At 38.4% G+C, this 19,640-nt stretch overlaps 1 protein-coding gene across 1 annotated transcript in view; it reads left to right on the plus strand.

Moving 5' to 3' along the window:
* The window catches only part of ACSL3 (acyl-CoA synthetase long chain family member 3), a 50,453-nt gene extending 36,060 nt beyond the window's left edge, over positions 1-14,393 (plus strand). Inside the window, exons 9-15 of the mRNA XM_081095496.1 lie at positions 299-438; positions 2,430-2,602; positions 4,021-4,095; positions 5,797-5,988; positions 7,225-7,339; positions 9,560-9,717; positions 13,667-14,393. Coding sequence (XP_080951622.1) covers positions 299-438; positions 2,430-2,602; positions 4,021-4,095; positions 5,797-5,988; positions 7,225-7,339; positions 9,560-9,717; positions 13,667-13,824 — 1,011 coding nt within the window. The 3' untranslated portion in view covers positions 13,825-14,393. The remainder of the gene's footprint in view (positions 1-298; positions 439-2,429; positions 2,603-4,020; positions 4,096-5,796; positions 5,989-7,224; positions 7,340-9,559; positions 9,718-13,666) is intronic.
* The last annotated feature ends 5,247 nt before the right edge of the window (positions 14,394-19,640 follow it).

A 19,640-nucleotide genomic window follows, 5' to 3' on the forward strand; every position in this document is an offset into this window, starting at 1 on the left:
ATGTAAAAAAGCAATATAAAAAATCAATAATGATTTATTACTGCCCAAATGCTTTTCTCTCTTTTTTTTACTACTAATTAATGAACATTTACTTATATGTTTGCTATTAAAAATTATTTTCACAGAAACCTCATTTTAAAACTAATTTTGGCTGTATCTTAAAAATGTATTCCTGATGGGATATATCTTTTAAAATGTCTCAATATTGATAGAACTATTAATTTGATGTGAAGATTTTAATATGTGTAAGGCAGCTGATAACATCATTAACTGTATTAACTAATTTTTATATATCTAGGAAATCATGGATCGAATCTACAAAAATGTCATGAATAAAGTAAATGAAATGAGTAGTTTTCAACGTAATCTGTTTATTCTGGCCTATAATTATAAAATGGAACAGATTTCCAAAGGGCGAAGTACTCCCCTGTGTGACAGGTAAGGAAAGGTTCTCCCTCTGGATAATTGAGTTGCTTTGTTAAGATCAATAGCCCTGTTAATTGAGGTAGTGGTAAGAAATAAATTTTATTTAATAAAATTATTGCAATGTTTTTATAAATCAATGTTTTTTTAAAATATATTTTATTGATCTTTTACAGAGAGGAAGGGAGAGGAATAGAGAGTTAGAAACATCGATCAGCTGCCTCCTGCACATCCCCTACTGGGGATGTGCCTGCAACCAAGTTACACGCCTCTGACCGGAATCGAACCTTGGGACCCTTTAGTCCACGGGCTGACACTCTATCCACTGAGCCAAACCAGTTAGGGCAAAATAAATTTGTTTTAAAAAGTGAAAGGGATACCCGGTTGGTGTGGCTCAGTGGTTGTGCGTTGACCTATGAACTAGGAGGGTGACGGTTCGATTCCTGGTCTGGGCACATGCCTGGGTTGCGGGCTCAATCCCAAGCGTGAAACATGCAGGAGGCAGCCGTTCAGTGATATTCTCTCTCATCATTGATATTTCTTCTCTCTTTCTCCCTTTCCCTTCCTCTCCTAAATCAATAAAAACATATTTAAAAAAATAAGTAAGAGGGACTCTTTAAAAATTCCATCTTGCATACAAATATGAGCAATTAAAAGATTGCCATTTTATTTGATAAAAATTTCCATTTACTCGATTTAATGTGCTTATATTTTATATGGACACTTATGTGATTTGAATTATTTTAATTATTTCTCTTTGCTTTTAAATTTATTTTAATATGAATATAAAATGGCAATGAAATGTGATTAAATTTTTGTGCTTAAAGTGTTAAATGACCAGTTTTACTACAGGTCTATTAATTTTTTGTTTTTGTAGTGCTAATAGAGTAAGATTTAATTATACAATATTGTAGAATTTATAAATGAAAGTATTATTTTCTAAATTATTCAGATTATTTTTTATGGGAATACTAGAGACCTGTGGTAGGGTCCCTAGGTCTGGCCAGCAATTAGGACCTCCCTTCCCTGTCTGCTGGCTGCCAGCCAGGGCCTCCCTTTGTTCCGCCCCGCCCCCTGTGGTCAGCGCATGTCATAGCGAGCGATCAAACTCTCGGTCTCCTGGTCAAATTCCCAAGGGGACACTTTGCATATTAGCCTTTTATATTTATCTTTCATCTATCTATCTATCTATCTATCTATCTATCTATCTATCTATCTATAGATAGATATTTATATCTATCTATATAGATATAGGTATGGGTTAATATGTTTTTCAAATGTTTTACTTTATTTTTCATGTCTTACTTTTAGTTATCTCTTTAGTGAGATATATAACCTACTTTGTAAAGCCTGTTAATATTATTAAATGATTGCCACTTGGTCTTTGCCTTTTTCAAAGTTACTTAAAAAAACAAACCCTTCTTTTGATCAAGGTTGTAAGTAATCTTTTATTAGTGTATTTTCAGAAATGTTTCAATTAAATATTTGAATTATTTTCTTTTTTTAATTTACCAGATATTTTTAAACAATAAACTTATTGGAACTTGAATTAGTGAAATGTTTTTTAAAGTTAGATTGTTGTATATAAATATGTAGACATCTCTAATGAAGTAAGCTAAAGCAAAAAAAAAAATAATTTGCTTTTAATACTAAATTTTAAAAAGATACAATAGGATTATTCAGTATTAATATAATGTGTAGTCTAGAATAATATAAAACAAATTGCTCTGTCCATTAGCAAGGGTTTTCCATTATTATATAAAATTAAACCGGACAGTTTTGAATTCAAATATTACTTGAAAAAATTTTAAGAAAAGATCATATTTTCTTTATTTAGTTGAGCTTTTAAAAATTAAGATTTAAGTAGTGGATTAAGAGAATCTCTTGAATTGGGTGTGTGGCCGTGGATAAGGCACTTACTATCAAAACTGGGAGATAAGTCTAAATGATTTGGGACATTCCATTCAGCTTTAAAATTCTGTGATTTCTCTGATTAATTTTTCTAGGTTTATTTTCCAGAAAGTTCGGAGCTTGCTAGGTGGAAATACTCGGCTTTTGTTGTGTGGAGGTGCTCCACTTTCTGCAACCACGCAGCGATTCATGAATATCTGCTTTTGCTGTTCTGTTGGCCAGGGCTATGGACTCACTGAGTCTGCTGGGGCTGGAACAATTACAGAAGGTTAGTGCTACCGCAGAGTGGAGTTTCCAGCAGAGGCTGGGTGCTCCGACTCTCATTTTTGGATATGGGTTGTTTTCTACAAATATGTTGAAGAGGGTTTACGGTATCTTTCTGGCACAGTAGTGGTAAATTCCATGTTCTGTGATTATTTACATAAGGGTTTAGACTGTATTAGGTATATCTAATAGCAATTTAGCTAGAGGAGTTTTTCATGCTAAATTATAAACGAGGGAATATTATAAACTAATTAGCATTCTAGAAAAGAAGTTTTAGTAAAAAGCATTGGCTGTATTCTATACACTTATTATGTCAGTTCTTAAGTTTCGTTTATGTAGAAAATTAATGTGTTTTGTCTAGTTGTTTAGGCTCAAATTCAGAAATGTTTCAGGTCTAGAGAATATAGTTTTCATCCTTCCCATGGTGATGTGGTTGAGGAGGAGATCCTCCTGTTCCCCAGGTGGTTCCCAGGTGAACCCCATAGGGCCTCATGTGTCCCTTGTGCGGGAGGAAGTTACTTTGCTTCCTATATTAGATGCGTTTCTACTTTGTATTTTCTGGATACTGATAGATAATTGAACCTCCTCACTGCTGATTGTTGAGTACTTCTTAGTACTCTTCATGTGCCAGGTTTATCTTGTATTACTCCTGTATTTTCCTGTTTTCAATTATATTCTCTGTATTTTATATATTTTTGTTTTGTGGGAAATAAACAAGCATTCTTAAGTACCTGCATATATGGTTTCTTTTCTTGAGGATCTTAATTTCTTTTTTTAAGATTCACATTGAATGTATGTTTAATTAGTTACAGTTTGTTGTAAATAAAACTCTGTAAAGTATTAAATATTGGCATTTTATTTCTGATAAATGGTAGGTTCTTTTTCCAAATTCTTGAAAATTAGCCATCTTAATCTCCAGCCTGGTCTTTGAACTCTCACTGCGTGGCATAACTGATATGTGAGGGAGACTTCTGAGGTTGTCATTTCTGAAGACGTGGTGCTATAAAATCATGAACCAGGCGGCTTCTTAAATGAGAGAAACAGACCCTGATATAAAAAAATGTGGTAGGTGAGGAATCTGGGGACCTGGAGCAGGCTATGTGCCCTCTAATGGGGACTACAATTACTGATGTGCTGGGAAGGTGGGCCCATTGTTCCTGGAGATTGCACCTTTACATGTAAAATGTCTTGATTTTTTAAATGTCAATAATCAATTTAGATTAAAAACAATGCAAAACAAAAGGAAAACTCAATGTGGGCCACCCAACCTGTGGTTCACAAGTTTGTGACCTGCTTTTAAGGATTCTTAGATTCTTAAGGGATATCTAAGCTTTGGGATAAATCATTGTTTTTGGTAATTTAAAAAAATGAAGCCATTTATTAACTACTTTAACCAAAGACTTTTTTTCATTTGCCTTTTAGTGTGGGACTACAATACTGGCAGAGTGGGAGCACCTTTAGTTTGCTGTGAAATCAAATTAAAGAACTGGGAGGAAGGTAATAACATATTTTAACCGCAAAACATTAATGTGTATAGTATTAAACTTTAAAATTAGTATTGTGCTGCCTGGCAGCCAGTGTAGTTCAGTGTTTGAATGTCGACCTATGAGCCAGGAGGTCATGATTCAATTCTCGGTCAGGGCACATGCCTGGGTTGTGGGCTCAATTCTCAGTGTGGGGCATGCAGGAAGCAGCCAGTCAGTGATTTTCATCATTGATGTTTCTATCTCTCCCTCCCCCATCCTCTCTGAAATCAATAAAAATGTACTTTAAAAAATTAGTATTGTGCTTCATTTTCTTCCTTATTTAGAATATAAAAGTACTCATTTTTGTCCCTTATTAATAGATATATTTTATCTACAGCTATATGGATGCATTTACTTTGCTTGATTCAAAGATGATTCTGAAGAATTGTAATTTTTTATTTTGCTTATTATTTTAGTAAATAAATACAAGTAACAATTATGGCAAAAAAACAAATGTGCTGCCGAAACCGGTTTGGCTCAGTGGCTAGAGCGTCAGCCTGCGGACTGAAGGGTCCTGGGTTCGATTCCGGTCAGGGGCCTGTGCCTGGGTTGCGGGCACATCCCCAGTGGGAGATGTGCAGTAGGCAGCTGATCGATGTTTCTCTTTCATCGATGTTTCTAACTCTATATCTCTCTCCCTTCCTCTCTGTAAAAAATCAATAAAATATATTTTTAAAAAATGTGCTAAATAAATATGTCAGTTAATTAGGCATAATCATAACTTTTATTTTGTAGAAGCAAATTAATAAAATCTATTAAGAAAATTTTACGTATTTTTTCTTTTGTCTTTTTCATGAGGTCTTCAACCCAGAATTATCAGAAGGAAATTTTTACTATAATTTCATAAAAATCTGTTGTTATATGCACTTAAATATTAATTACTTTTTAAAAAATCCTCACCTGAGGTTGTTTCTTAATTGATTTTTGAGAGAGAGGATGGAGGAGAGAGAGAAACATTGATTAGTTGCACCCCAACCAGGGATTGAACCCACAACCTAGGTATGTGCAACCTTTTTGGTATATGGGATGATGCTCCAACCATTTGAACCACCCGGTCAGGGCAAATACTACTTTAAAATTTTTTTATTTGATTTTGTTAACATGTAAATATTATTTATGATTTGTTTGAATGCTTTTTTTCTTTTATACAAAGTAAAGATAAAGATTCTAAGGCTGAGATATTAATTTTTTAGTGAATATGTTTAATAAATTTAAACTTGGAGTATTCTGAAATTATCTGTAAGAAAAAGTCTATATAGGAATTTGATTTGATACAGAAATTTATTATTCTCTTATTAAATGCATGATTTAATATTTTTATTAGTATATTAGTATGATATTTAAGAATATTTACCGAATTTTTAAAGTTTACCTGTGTAGTATATGTAATTATTTTATACAATAGATGTTAGATTTTTGAATAATTTTCTCCTCAGAATAGTAGTTTAAAAGCATAAGTGCTTATGTTTAAGCACCTGAAGTTTTGTGCCTAAAACTTCAGTTTTACATTGATGAAATTTGTTAATTCATAGTATGTGCCTTATTTCCTCAGGGAAATTCTAATTGGATTGAAATCAGATGTCCCTGTTTAGAAACTAACAGTTTCAAATTTTCACATGATGCATATAGGGATAAAAATACTGAATTAACTCTAAATTATTCTGCTTCTTAGGTGGATACTTTAATACCGATAAACCACATCCCAGGGGTGAAATTCTTATTGGTGGCCAGAATGTGACAATGGGATACTACAAAAATGAAGCAAAAACAAAGGCTGATTTCTTTGAAGATGAAAATGGGCAGAGGTGGCTCTGTACTGGAGACATTGGGGAATTCGATCCTGATGGTTGTTTAAAGATTATTGGTGAGTGTCTCATACTTTTTTGTGAATGTGGGTGTTTCTGAAATAGTTAACAAAAGAGATGCTGCGTATTTAGAGAAGCTGCTTAATAATGTAAGAATATCTTTATGAAATGTTGGTATGGCCTGTTGCATCATCCATGGAATATAAAAGTTTACAGTTAGGGGTGTGTGGAATTATAAGGTGAGACAGGTAAAGAGGTCTCAGAATCTGTTTAGCAGCAGTGGTATCTTATTATTAGTTAATCCTTAAAGAGTCAGAATTGTAATAGGGAACATTGATTTCTGTGACTTCTTTAATGTCTAGAGGTTATTGGACATCTTCTCTCCTGTCGGGACATGACCTTGCCTCTCCTGTGAGAACACAGGAAGGCCAGACAGCTCAATGGGGTGACAGATACCTTCCCCTGCTCTTCCCTGAGGTTCTCTTCCTCAGTCACTGGCATTTCTCGCCTGGGAGAAGATGCTTAGTCAGCACCCCATATCTAACCCACAGCCCATTGATTGACCTTATGACATAGGCCTCAAGATCATTATATCTCTCTGTCCCTGTTATCCTGGTAGTATGTTAGGCTGCCCCTTCTGTGACCATATAAATGCTGACCCCACTGGGCCACTTCCTGCTGAAACCTATTAGTGGCTCCTAGAGGCTCAGTTCAAGGTTCTCGTGTTGTGTGGCCTGGTTCACATCTCCACTTTCATCTCCACTTCCGGTGGTTTCTTCCTTCTCTACTGTGGTAATTTGAGCTGGCACATCTCTTTTCTCTGCCAGCACTGGTCCACTTGACTGTTGCTCATTCTTCCCACAAGACTCAGTTCAATTTTTTCCAAAGCAGCAGGTTGGAGAGTCTTAACACTTAGCACTACCATAGCGCATTGGAAAGATATGTTTTTGCAACATGTATCTCTCCAGGTAGAGTAATTGTTCAGGTGGCCCTGAGTATATTCTTTACCTCCCTGGCATTAATGTGTACCAGGAACATACCTGTTTAGCGGAATATGACCAAAGCCCTGATGAGGGGAGGCCCTTGTTTAGAAGCTAATTAAAAAAAAGGAATGTATTTAATAATGTCAAAATTAGGACTTAGTTTTATTACATACTTGTAATTTTAGCACAAGTATTATTAATGAACTTAATTGATAGCAAATTGCTTAGAGAATGGCTAGTATTTATGTGTCTTAAAGGTGTTATTAATGTTATCCTGCCATGTATCCCCCTCCTGGCCTTTATCTTGCACAGATCGTAAAAAGGACCTTGTAAAACTCCAGGCAGGAGAATATGTTTCTCTTGGGAAAGTAGAGGCAGCTTTGAAGAATCTTCCACTAATAGATAACATTTGTGCATATGCAAACAGGTAAGAAAGTAGAATTCATGCAACTTTTACTTAGAACATTTGGTGTGCTGTTGGCATTTCCTTCCTATGTGGGTCTTCTTTGTAAACTTGTACCAAGAACTCCTCCTTCTGATCTGTTGTCTCTGGGAACAGCCTCTTCTCATTACAGCCATTCACCCACCAATTCTTACCTTTTCATGCTTCCCTCCTCATCTCCCTCTGTGTCTGTTTTCTGCTTTACATCTTACTGCAGTGTCTTCTGTGGTAGGGAGGTGAAGAAGAGAAAGTCCTCCTTCCTGCCGCCTTGGGACCCCTAGCTACCTGTCCCTCTGTACAGGGAGGCTTCCCAGAGCCAGTCCAGAGGAAAGGGAGTAAAGATAGGAATTGTGGGTTGTGAGCCTGCTTGGGATCCTGATCAGGGCTGAGAGCTTCTTCCTTAAGCTGTGTTAAAGCTCATGATGACTTAAAGGCAGCTGGGAAGGGGAGTTTAAAGTTAAAATCCTAGAAGCATATTCTCGGAAAATGTGTTGGATTTTATTTACTTACTTATTTATTTAATCCTCACCCAAAGATATTTTTTCCATTGATTTTTAGGAAGCATGGAATAGAGAGGGAAAGAGAGAGAAACATTGATGTGAAAGAAACACATTGATTGGTTGCCTCCTGCATGAGCCTGACCAGGGCCCAGGCCAGGGAGGAGCCTGCAACCAAGGTGAAAATGTGTTGGATTTTAGATTGGTGTTCTGATTACACTTTCCCTGGCAGTAGCACGTGATGTAATTATTCTCCAATGTAATGACCCAAGTATTGTGTGGACAGCCTAGGAACCTGACTACAGCAGTTTATATAATAACTAGAGGCCTGGTGCACGAGATTCATGCACTGAGGGACTGGGAGGGGTGGGGGTGGGGGTGGTGGTGTCCCTCAGCCCAGCCTGTGCCTTCTTATAGTATTCGTGCACTGAGGGTGCGGGGGTCTTATAGTATTCGTATTCGTGCACTGGAGGGGGGCGGGAGGCGCTGGGGGGGGGGGGTGTCCCTCAGCCCAGCCTGTGCCTCTTACAGTCCAGAACTCCTTGGGGGGTGTCTGCCTGCAGTGGAGGCAGGAGAGGCTCTGGCCACTGCTGGTGCTCTTGTCAGCTGTGAGCCCATCTTCTGGCTGAGCAGCACTCCCCCTGTGGGAGCATACTGACCACTAGGGGGCAGCTCCTGCGTTGAGTGTCTGCCTCCTGGTGGTCAGTGTGCGTCATAACGACCGGTTGTTCTGCCATTTGGTCAATTTGCATATTATGCTTTTATTATATAGGATTATGAAAAAATAAGCTCTGGTATCAGAAAAACCAATTTTGAAACAGACTTTGAGGTACAGCCCCAGGTAGATTTATTAAATTTATATATAAATGATTTGGCCCTTTAATGAAGTATTTTTGTTAATGACACGGTTCTGGGTTCTACTTGTATGTTATTAACCAGAATTGCCCTTCTCTTCCTGCTGTTGCTGCTACGTTATGACGTTCCTGCCTTTAGCAGGCAACTTGGCTCCTCTTTCTTTTCTTTTTTTAATATATTTTTATTGATTTCAGAGAGGAAGGGAGAGGGAGAAAGAGATAGAAACATCAATGATGAGAGACAATCATTGATCAGCTGCCTTCTGCACGCTCCCACTGGGGACAGAGCCGGCAACCTGTGCATGTGCCCTGACCAGGAATTGAACCATGACCTCCTGGGTCATAGGTTGACACTTAACCACTGAGCAATACCAGCTGGGCTTGGTTCCTCTTTCAAAATAAATTCTCATGATATCAAATGAAAATCAGTATAATCACATTACTTTGATTTATTGCCAACTTTCTTTAGATACAGTTTCTTATTTACATTAGCTTTTATTTTTGTTTAACCTGTTGATGTGAATTATTGATTTTTTTAAAGATGAATTTTCTAATATTTGTTATTTTCTTTTTAAAATGTATACATGGCACTATTCCTGTGCATATTTGAAAATGATCATGAGATGTTATAATAAGGTTTATTTAGCAATGAACTCTGCCAGAGCATTGGAACGTGCTGTGAGTCAGACAGAAAAGGAGGCTGTTGTGTGAACTCAGTATGCCAGTGCCCGGTATGCCTCATGCATTTTCTGTAAAGCAGTAAAGGATTGGCTACTAAAATGTCAGCGTAATCATAACCAGCTAAATGGTGTGCCATTCAATGACTTTGCTAAGTTATCCTTTGTCTATTTCAGTTACCATTCTTACGTCATTGGATTTGTTGTGCCAAATCAAAAGGAACTAACAGAACTTGCTCGAAAGAAAGGACTTAAAGGGACGTGGGAGGAGCTGTGCAACAGCTGTGAGATGGAAAATGAGGTACTCAGAGTGCTATCTGAAGCTGCTATTTCAGGTGAGTGCTTCTTACAGTGATTCTGTGAACTGAGGTGGGATGAGAGCACTTAAATTATTTATCCTATTATATTACAAGGCCTAGGAAACCAATCATATTTTCCTACCATTAGTCCCCTTTTCAGGCCCTGCAACACACAGGTCATCCACTCCCATGATGCACATGCCTCAATGTTCTCATCGCTGCAGCTTCATTTTCTCTGTTTTTCCCTACTGTTTTCAATGCCCTGCTCAGTGTCCTGACCACCATAGCCCCCAGGGAATTGTCAGATTCTTCTCTACACTTTCTGTACTGGGAGTTGGTGTTTCCACTTTTGTCTGTTCTGAATAATGCAGCTATGAACATTTGTATACAAGTTTTGGTGTAGATGCATTTATTTCTCTTGGGTAAATACCTAGGAGTGGTATTGCTGAGCCTGTGTTAACTTTGTTGGACCTTTTGAGGATTTACCAGATTATTTTATAGAATATTTTTTCCAATTATTTTTTAAAATGGTAGCACCGTTTTACATTCCCACTAATGTTGTATGAGGCTTCCAGTTTCCTTGCATCCTTGCCAACACTTGTTATTGTCCATCCTTTTGATAGCCCTTCTAGGGGTATGTTGTGGTACTTCATTGTGGTTTCGATTTATGGCTCATGATATGGAGCATCTTTTCATGTACTTGTTGGCCATTGTATAGCTTCTCTGGGCAAATGTCTATTCAGGTGCTTGGCCCATTTTTTAATGATGTTATTTGTCTTTTTATTATTGAGTCTTATCAGTTATTTATCTATTCTAGTTACAAGTCCATTATCAGATATGTGATTTGTAAATATTTTCTCCTGTTCTATTGATTTTACTTTCTTGATGGCATCCTTTAAAGCACAACAGTTCTATATTTTGATAAGATACAGTTTATTTAAATTTTTCCTTTTGTTGTTTATACTTTTGGTATCACATCTGAGAAACTTTTGCCTGATCCAGGTCGCAAAGCTACCCCCAGTGTTTTCTAGTTTTCACTCTTACATTCAGGTCTTAATCCATTTGGAGTTAATTTTTATATGTGATGTGAAGAAGGCATCCAACTTCATTCCTAATCCAAATCTATAGTGGTCAGGTTTACAGCACAGACTCAGTGGGTTATATAGATTAAGAGACTTAACTGTAAGAAGTTGGTGTACATGGTTATTGGGGCTGGTGGGCAGGGTTGGGACTCTGGAGAGCAGATTGTTGAAGGGTCCACAGCAAATTACTTCTGTGGGGGCTGCCTCAGCTCTAAGGCCTTTAACTCATGGACCATACCCACTGAGATGATCTAGGATAACTTATGTCATTCTATATAATAAAAGGGTCATATGCAAATTGACCCTAACTGCGGAACAACCAGGAACGACTGGTTGCTATGATGCGCACTGACCACCGGGGGCAGACCTCAATGCAGGAGCTGCCCTCTGGTGGTCAGTGCGCTTCCACAGGGGAGCGCTGCTCAGCGAGAGCCGGCTCATGGCTGGCCAGTGCAGCGGCGGTGGGGGAAGCCTCTTCCACCTCCGTGGCAGCTCTAAGGAAGTCTGACTAATGGCTTAGGCCCGCTCCCCATGGGAAGCAGGCCTAAGCCATTAGTCGGACATCCCCCAAGAGCTCACAGGCTGGGCTGAGGGGGGGGACCGCCCCCCCCCCCGAGTGCATGAATTTTCATGCACCAGGCCTCTAGTCTATACCAATAAAAGGGTATTATGCTAATTAGACCGGGAGACCTTCTGAGAGACCTCTGGATTTCCTTCCAGACAAAGCCATGGTGTCGGGGTCGAGGCAGAGGCAATTAGGGGTGATCAGGCCAGGACGGGAGGGCAGTTGGGGGTGATAAGGCTGGTGGGGAGGGGACAGTTGGGGGCGAGTAGGCCGGTGGGGGGGGCAGTTGGGGTGATCAGGCTTTTGGGGTGTTAGTTGGGGGCAAGCAGGCCAGCAGGGGTGGGCAGTAGGGGGCATTCAGGCCAGCAGGGGCGGGGGGGGCAGTTGGGGTGAGATCAGGCCGGCAGTGGGGGGACAGTTCGGGGCGATCAGGCCGGCAGGCAGAGTGGTTAGGGGTGACCAGGCAGGCAGGCAGGCAGGCATGTGAGCAGTTAGGAGCTAGCAGTCCCAGATTGCGAGAGGATGTCCGACTGCCGGTTTAGGCCCAGTCTGTGGGATTGGGCCTAAATCGGCAGTCGGACATCCCCTGAGGGGCCCCAGATTGGAGAGGATGCAGGCTGGGCTGAGGGACACTCTCCCCCTCCCCCACACGAATTTTGTGCACTGGGGCACTAGTGTAAAATAAAAACGATTATAGACTTAATCACACCCACAAAATACCTTCCAGAGCAGCACGTAGGTTAGTGTTTAATTTAGTAACTGGGAACTCTAGCCTAGTCCAGGTGACACATAAAACTGACCATCACAGTCCATCCCTCGTCACCTTGGCACTCTTGTACAAATTCCTTAAACCACAGTTAATTTCCAAGTAAAGACAATAATCGAGTCAGACTTCCACTGAACATGATACAACTGTCCTGCCTACAACTGAAAATACCTTTCCCCAGAGAGGATGCAAACCCCTGATTGATGTTTATTCTTCTCCTTTGCTATCCTGTGTTAAATGCTGTGATAAAATCAACTTATTAATACATATTATGGTAAGAGAAAAGGGGGAAGGACAAATATTTGCTTAACATATATATTCACAACAAAATAAAAAATACTCAGTTATTTGAGCCCTCATTTCTGTGTTTATTTTTCTAAAACACTGGTTTAAATCATGTCACGAGTAAGGCCATAGTGGGTGATGCTGAGCAGTCTCCCAGCGCTGGCTTTTCAGCCTCCCCCACGTCTCCGAGGTGTCAGACTCCCGGCCCTTAATTCCGATGGTCCCAGCCTTACTGGTTTCTGTGCTCATGGAGGTTTTCCTCTTGACACATTCCTGAATTATTTTAATCATTGAAGAATAAGACCTGTTGGTTATCTATAAGTTAAAATTAACATATCTCTTGTTTCCAAGACACTTGTACCTTTCATTTAGTACTTTATCTATATGTAAATTATTATGGCTAGGTATTTACCCTTATTAGATTATATACCACTTGAGGGTAGAAACCTTAGTTTTGTATTTTTTAGAGAGGGTTTAGTGAAGTACTTTACGCAATATTTTTCAGTAAATATTTGTTGAATGAATGCTAGAAAAATAAGTCATTCTTACTAATGAAGTGCATTTCTTCAAAACTACATCTCCCCTCTCTCCTTTTCTCGCTCCACTATTGAGAATCTACTGGGTATCAGTGTGTTAGGAACACCATAGTGAGCAAACATTCTGCCTTTATAGCTTATCAGAGAATATCCTGGTTCAGTGACAGGAGTCTTTTTTTAACTTTATTACATTTTTGTTTTTGACATGATTATGCTCTTTATAATAAATTTAGAGAAAACGAATAGGTGTAAAGTAAAAAGGGACATTTCTTTATTCTTAATTTTGAATCCATCCCCTAGAGGTGTATACAGTTTATAGTTTACTATGTATCCTTTTGTCCTAGCATCTAGATGCATCTAAGTTTATCTAATATTTAAAAAAAACAAACCTTGCCTTCTTTTTAAACCTAGAATATGTTGCAAAACTTTATACACCCATACCATATAATTCTAACTCATTTTTGATGACTGGAATTGCATTAATTGTTATGCCTAAATCATAAATTTATCTCATTATATTGATGGGTATGTATTTAATTTCTTTTCGCTATTCTAATTCATACCTTTTTTTTTTTTTTTTTTTTTTTTTTTTTTTTACTTATACTAGCATTTCTGAGGGATAACTTGCTTGGAAGAGAGATTCGTGGGCGGTTGCTTGTGCATTTTGATGGGCACTCTGAGTCTTTGCTAAGAATTTCAGTGGTACATTTTTCATGACTTTGTATTTGTATTTTTTCCCACACCATCTCAGCAAGTCTGGAAAAGTTTGAAATTCCAGTGAAAATTCGTTTGAGCCCTGAACCATGGACCCCAGAAACTGGTCTGGTGACAGATGCCTTCAAGCTGAAACGCAAAGAGCTTAAAACACATTACCAGGCGGACATTGAGCGAATGTATGGAAGGAAATAATTATTCTCTTGGGCATCAGGTTGCTGCAGGGAGCTCAGATCAAATAGGAAAATACTTGAAATGCACGTCTCAAACTGTGAGGCAAACTCCATTCCTCGTACTAAACCTAAACTGTTACTTCTCATGACATCACCATTTTTAACTGACAGGACGAGTAAAATGTTAAGACAGCAAACCTGTGTCTGTCTCTTCTTTCTTCCCCTCCTGCAGTTTCCTTTACCCCCCGGACTGCACTTGTCAGCATGAGGAGTCTCCTGAATCATATGGGGAACAGTGATTTTAAAACCTCAAGTTTTTAAACATGATTTATATGTTCTGTATAATGTTCAGTTTGTAACTTTTTAAAGTTTGGATGTATAGAGGGATAAATAGGAAATATAAGAATTGGTTATTTTGGGGGACTTTTTTACTTACATTATTTAAAAAATGTAAGGTTATGGATGTGAAATTATGTAAATTTCAAATGCTTATGAATCAAATCATTGTTGAACAAAGGCTTTGTTGCTATGTAATTATTGTCTTGTATGCATTTGAGAGAAATAAATACACCCATACTTATGTTTAAGAAATTAAGACTTTGTGAATATATGCCTGACAGTGTCTTCTTTAATACATTTATTTTTTTAAATACATATATATATATATATTTTGATTTCAGAGAGAGGAAGGGAGAGGGAGAGAAAGAAAGGTCTACGATGGAGAGAATCATTGACCAGCTGCCTCCTGCACTCCCCCTACTGGGCATTGAGCCTGCAACCCAGGTATCTGCCCTGACCCGGAATCCAACCCTTATCTCCTGGTTCATGGGTTGACGCTCAACCGCTGAGCCACACGGGCTGGGCTATTCATTTATTTTTTATTAGATAAAAATGAAGTTTGGTTGGTGCTGCATGGAACAAAGTAGCAGTAGAGGGTTGTGATTTAATAGTAAAGAAGAAAACACAGCAAGTGCAGCACCAGTGGGTAACTCGTCTCGGGTAGCTTGCCCTCAAAATATTAATCTTCTAGTTAGCTGTTGAAATGAGGAAGCAATTCTAAAAGTTAGATTGTAGAACTTAAAAAACAAAGGATAGAAAGTTATTCTTTATTTCATCGATCGTATGTACATATGACACATTAATAATGGAAATGTACTGTGTCCCACTCCCCTAGTTTTTATCTACATGTTTAGTCTATTTCAGTTCCAGATTAGAATTCTTTGTTTTGATGGCTTGCACTGGTGTGTGTGTGTGTGTGTGTGTGTGTGTGTGTGTGTGGCAGGGGGCGGGGTAGCTTATTGAAAAAGCACTAACCCTTTCTGTCATAAGCTGTCTGTATTAGAAAATGAAAAAAACTTAGAATGCGTAAGATAATAGTATTCTCAACAATTTACCTGAGAACTTAATATAATGAGGTTAAGATTTGTAGGTTTTTATGTTTGTGTGCAACTTATTTGTGATTCTAAAAACAATGCTTGTGTAATACAGTCTTTTCATATGTATCGCTTGTCTATTGTTATGTGAGCATTATTAAAAGTAATATTGCACCAATTAAGATGTGTTTAACTCAAGACTAAGAAAACATAGGTACCACATTTTTTATATGTCATATTAGTTATTTTCTTGATTTCTCACTGTAGGTATCAAAAGACAAACAAAACAAAACATGAACAGGGGTCTGTGCAGGGCAGTGGGTGAGTTGAGGATGGGCTCGCAGTTTTTGGTTATATCACAAACATTACATTTGAAGACATTGCAACATGATATTTTTGGTTTTGAACTTTTACTAGTATTCTTCTATATTTATATTATGTTTTGAATACTTCTCTCTTCATTATAGTGTATCATAATTTGGAAAAGCTGCCAAGAAATAAAACCATGAAAGACATTAAATAGAACCTCTCTATCGGATGTTGTGATCCAAAAATTAAATCAGTGGGTGGAATTTGTTTCTGATGCTTTAGCTTCAGAATAATTGTTTGCTTTCCGGTGGTTTTAAAACGTTGTACTTAGAAAAAGAAGGTTCAGTTCTTCAAAGGATAGATGTTGATAATTGTGACTTGAAATAGTGTCAGATGATTATGTAGCTTATCACTGATTTGGAATAAACATTTCAGAAAAATCTAATAAGGCTGGTTCCATTTTAATAAATTTTAAATAATTCCTTTCAGTCCTAAAATGTCAGATGTCACAGCAGAATATGAAATTAAGTATGTACAATCTCTTTTCAGACAAATTACTCTCTAACCCAAACTATCTTTTTTAAAAAATTTGTTTTTAACTACATTTTTGTTGATTTTAGAGAGGAAGGGAGAGAGAGAGAGAAACATTGATTGGCAGCCTCCTGCACGCCCCACACTGGGGATCAAGCCCACAACGTGGGCATGTGTCCTGACTGGGATTCAAACTGTGATCTGGTTCCTAGGTCAACAGCCACTTAGCCATGCTGGCTGGGGCTCTAACCAAACCATCTTAAGTGACTTGTAAAACGGTATCTTTTAATACTACCCTTTCAAAAAGAAAAAAGTTGGTTTACTAAAAAAAAAAAACCCCAAACCCTAACTACGATAATTCTATTATAAGAAATACTGCTTTAACCACAAGGTACTTGAAGAGGAAAACTTGAAATTTCAAAGTCAATTGCTAAATCTAATACACATCTAAATATAAACTAGATCCTAAAAGAACGGTTCCCTAAGAACTCCTGTTTTCTGTCCTTCTGGAGAGGACCGTTGCTGTGACAGTAAGCAGCAGTTTATAGCAATAGACTGTTGGCTACCTCTTTTTTCCTACAGCTCCACTCCCCCACTGGAATTTTTAGCTTAAACTTCATTAAAAGGTTTTTACCAATCAACAGAACAAAACAAAGTGGAATCTACTTTCTAAGTACTTTGTTTTTAAGTAATGGATTTGCTATCTGTGATGTTCTCTAAAGTTTGCACTATTTGCAGCAATGTTTAAAAATAGATGAACTTGGCATAACCTTGCTGCTAAAATTCACAAGATTTTATAGTTTTAAGCTATTAGTCCCTGTGATACAGTGTTAAAATTTAAACAAAAAACTGATGTGTGCGTTCGTTTGTAAGAAAGTTATGTACATCTGTAATGTTTTAAAGGGGTCGCCATTTTAAACTGTCACGTGGGACCACACTGAAATGTAACACTTTCTCTGTACTTACAGGGGTGACCTATGAGTTCATTTTCAGTGTTTTCTTGGTGATTGCGGTTTTTCTCCCTGAAGAAGTGTACATGATGAAGCTATATCATGTAGACTATTTATTTGTAATTTGACATGAATTTTGAAGAATAAAGATGTGTAAAAACATTTCTAATATTAAAACTCAGTATTTGGTCTTTAAAAAAGGAAAAGCTCCCTCCATTCTTGAAATCCTTATTGAAGAGGGAGTTTGGGGGGAATTTTCTTTCTTGGCCTAGCAACCCATTTCAAGGGAAATTTTTATTCTAGACATTCTGTTCTTAATACTCACTTCTCAGCAGTCTTTCATTCTCATGTTGCCCCAACCCGGCCTGAGTTCCTTCTGGTTCTGACTGCACAGAAGCTCCGCATTCCAAGTCAGCGCTGATAACGTGTTTCCTACCCACTCCCACAGCATAAAGCCCTTAATACAGATAATACGAAAGTTAAAATTTGGCACTAAAATGTTTGTGGGGTTAGAGGCAAATGTTGCATATTGTGTGCCGAACTTTAACCCTTTAATTGTGGGAGAAAGTTCGATGTGGTATCTCAGAAACGAATCTCTCTCTGCCTTCAACTGCCGTTTAATGTTTGTTTCTGACAAAGTTGAGCATATGTCCCTGTATACTAACACTTTCTTAAAAGTAGGTCTTTGTAACCCTGTAACTTACAAAACTAAGCATCTAGCAGCTTTGATGTGTTTTTTAATTTTGCCTCCTTTAACTTTACTAGGGTTATTCTTTTAAACATTAATAGCTTAATATTTCAACAGCCAAACACATATATAATTTTAGGATGCAGGCCTGTATTGTTGTGGACTTCCAATCTCCCATTGAGAAAAAAAATGTAGCTGTTAGAAGGACAGCTGTGAAAGATATGTCCTGTGATACTGCAAGTTCCATATTCTTCATCAAAATAGTGAAAACCCTATTGCTATGTTGCCCAAATATGTTGTTGCCCAGCTTTCCAAATTTTATTCATAAACACCTGTGGTGCCAAAGCCCTTCCTTGCAACCCTCATGGCTGTATTCTGGACCTTGTCATCCCACAGAAATACTGTGTCCACAATCTGACAGCAAGAGGATGTTGACTATTAAATGCCTGGATGAGATTAGAGAATGGCTTTAACCCGAGTCCTGTCCGGGGGCTCAGGCTGGCTTGGAAAGGAGGGGTGGGGTGGGAAGGTGCTCATGTGTAAAATACCCCATTCTAACGCCCAGCAATGTGCTGTCTGGTGCTGAGAGGTGGGCCTCATGATCCCTCAGCTGCCCACCTTGCTGTGGCTTTCCCTACAGTGATGCACTTAAAAAAGAAAAAACCTTATTTGAAAGTATTTTTTGACAAAAGGATAGTTTATGAATTGCTAATTTAATGTAATATATGAATTTATTTTAAATTTTTTTTAGCAATTCAGAAATATAAACTAAAAATGAAAATCATAGAATATTTAGAGAGCATATTATGGGCTGAATTATATATACCCAAATTCATATATTGAAGTCCTAAGAACATGACTGCATTTGGAGATAGGACCTTTAAGGAGGTATTAAAGTGAGGTCATTAGAGTACAATATGACTGGAGTCCTGATAGGAAGAGGAGAGTAGGACAGCCACACACACAGGTATGACAATGAGAAGACAAGCCAAGGAGAGAGACCTTCTGACACCTCGATCTCAGACTTCCAGCCTCCAGAACTGTGAGAAAATAGCTTGTCTAAGCCTTCCAGTCTGTGGTATTTGTATAGTGGCCCCAGTAAATGAGTGCAGAACATATTGGGTTATGGCTATTGTTCTGTGACTTGCCTTCTTCATGAAGAGTGTACACTGGGCATTTCCTGTGTCAGCATGCATAAGCTGATCTGATTAAGCAATAAAGTGATCTTTTTAATGGCTATATACTATTCCATAGCATGGATTTATTAGAATGTATATAATAAAAATTGGTTATTCCAATTTTTACTACTAGAATTTAGGTGACAATCAACAGCCCTTGGTAACATTATTGTACATAAGTGGAAACTCAAGCATCTATGGAATATTTCCCTAATAGTGGCCTGGCTAGATCACACCTTAAACAATTGTCAAGCTAGCCAATTGGTATTTTGTTTTAAATGCATATAACTTGACTCCTCAGTAAATTTAAATTCCTGAGGATGTGGATGCTTTTGTGATTTTTGGTATCCCCCAAGTCCTATATAATAAAAGGGTATTGTGCAAATAGACTGTACAGCAGAACAACCAAACAACCAATCCAAGTGTAATATGCTAATGATATACTAAGGCTGCTCAACTGCTTGCTATGACCTGCATTGACCACCAGGGGGCAGTCAACTGGTCGACCAGTTGCTATGACGTGCACTGGCCACCAGGGGGCAGATGCCCTGACCAGTAGGTTTGCTGCTGGGGTCTGGCCGATCAGGTCTGAGATGGGCCGGGCATGCCCTGGAGCCTTCTGTGGTCCCTCCCCAGCCTGATCGTGCACCAGTGGGGTCCCTCAGCCTGGCCTGTGCCCTTGCAATCTGGGACCCCTCGGGAGATGGAGAGCAGGTTTCAGCCGGATCCCACAGGCCACTCCCTTTGGGAGGATGTCAGACGCAGGGCTCTTGGCTGGCAAGCACTGCTGCGGCAGTTCGAGCCTCTCC

The sequence above is a fragment of the Myotis nattereri genome (genome assembly GCF_964212035.1).
Source record: "Myotis nattereri genome assembly, chromosome: 7".
NCBI classification, from domain to species: Eukaryota; Metazoa; Chordata; class Mammalia; order Chiroptera; family Vespertilionidae; genus Myotis; species Myotis nattereri.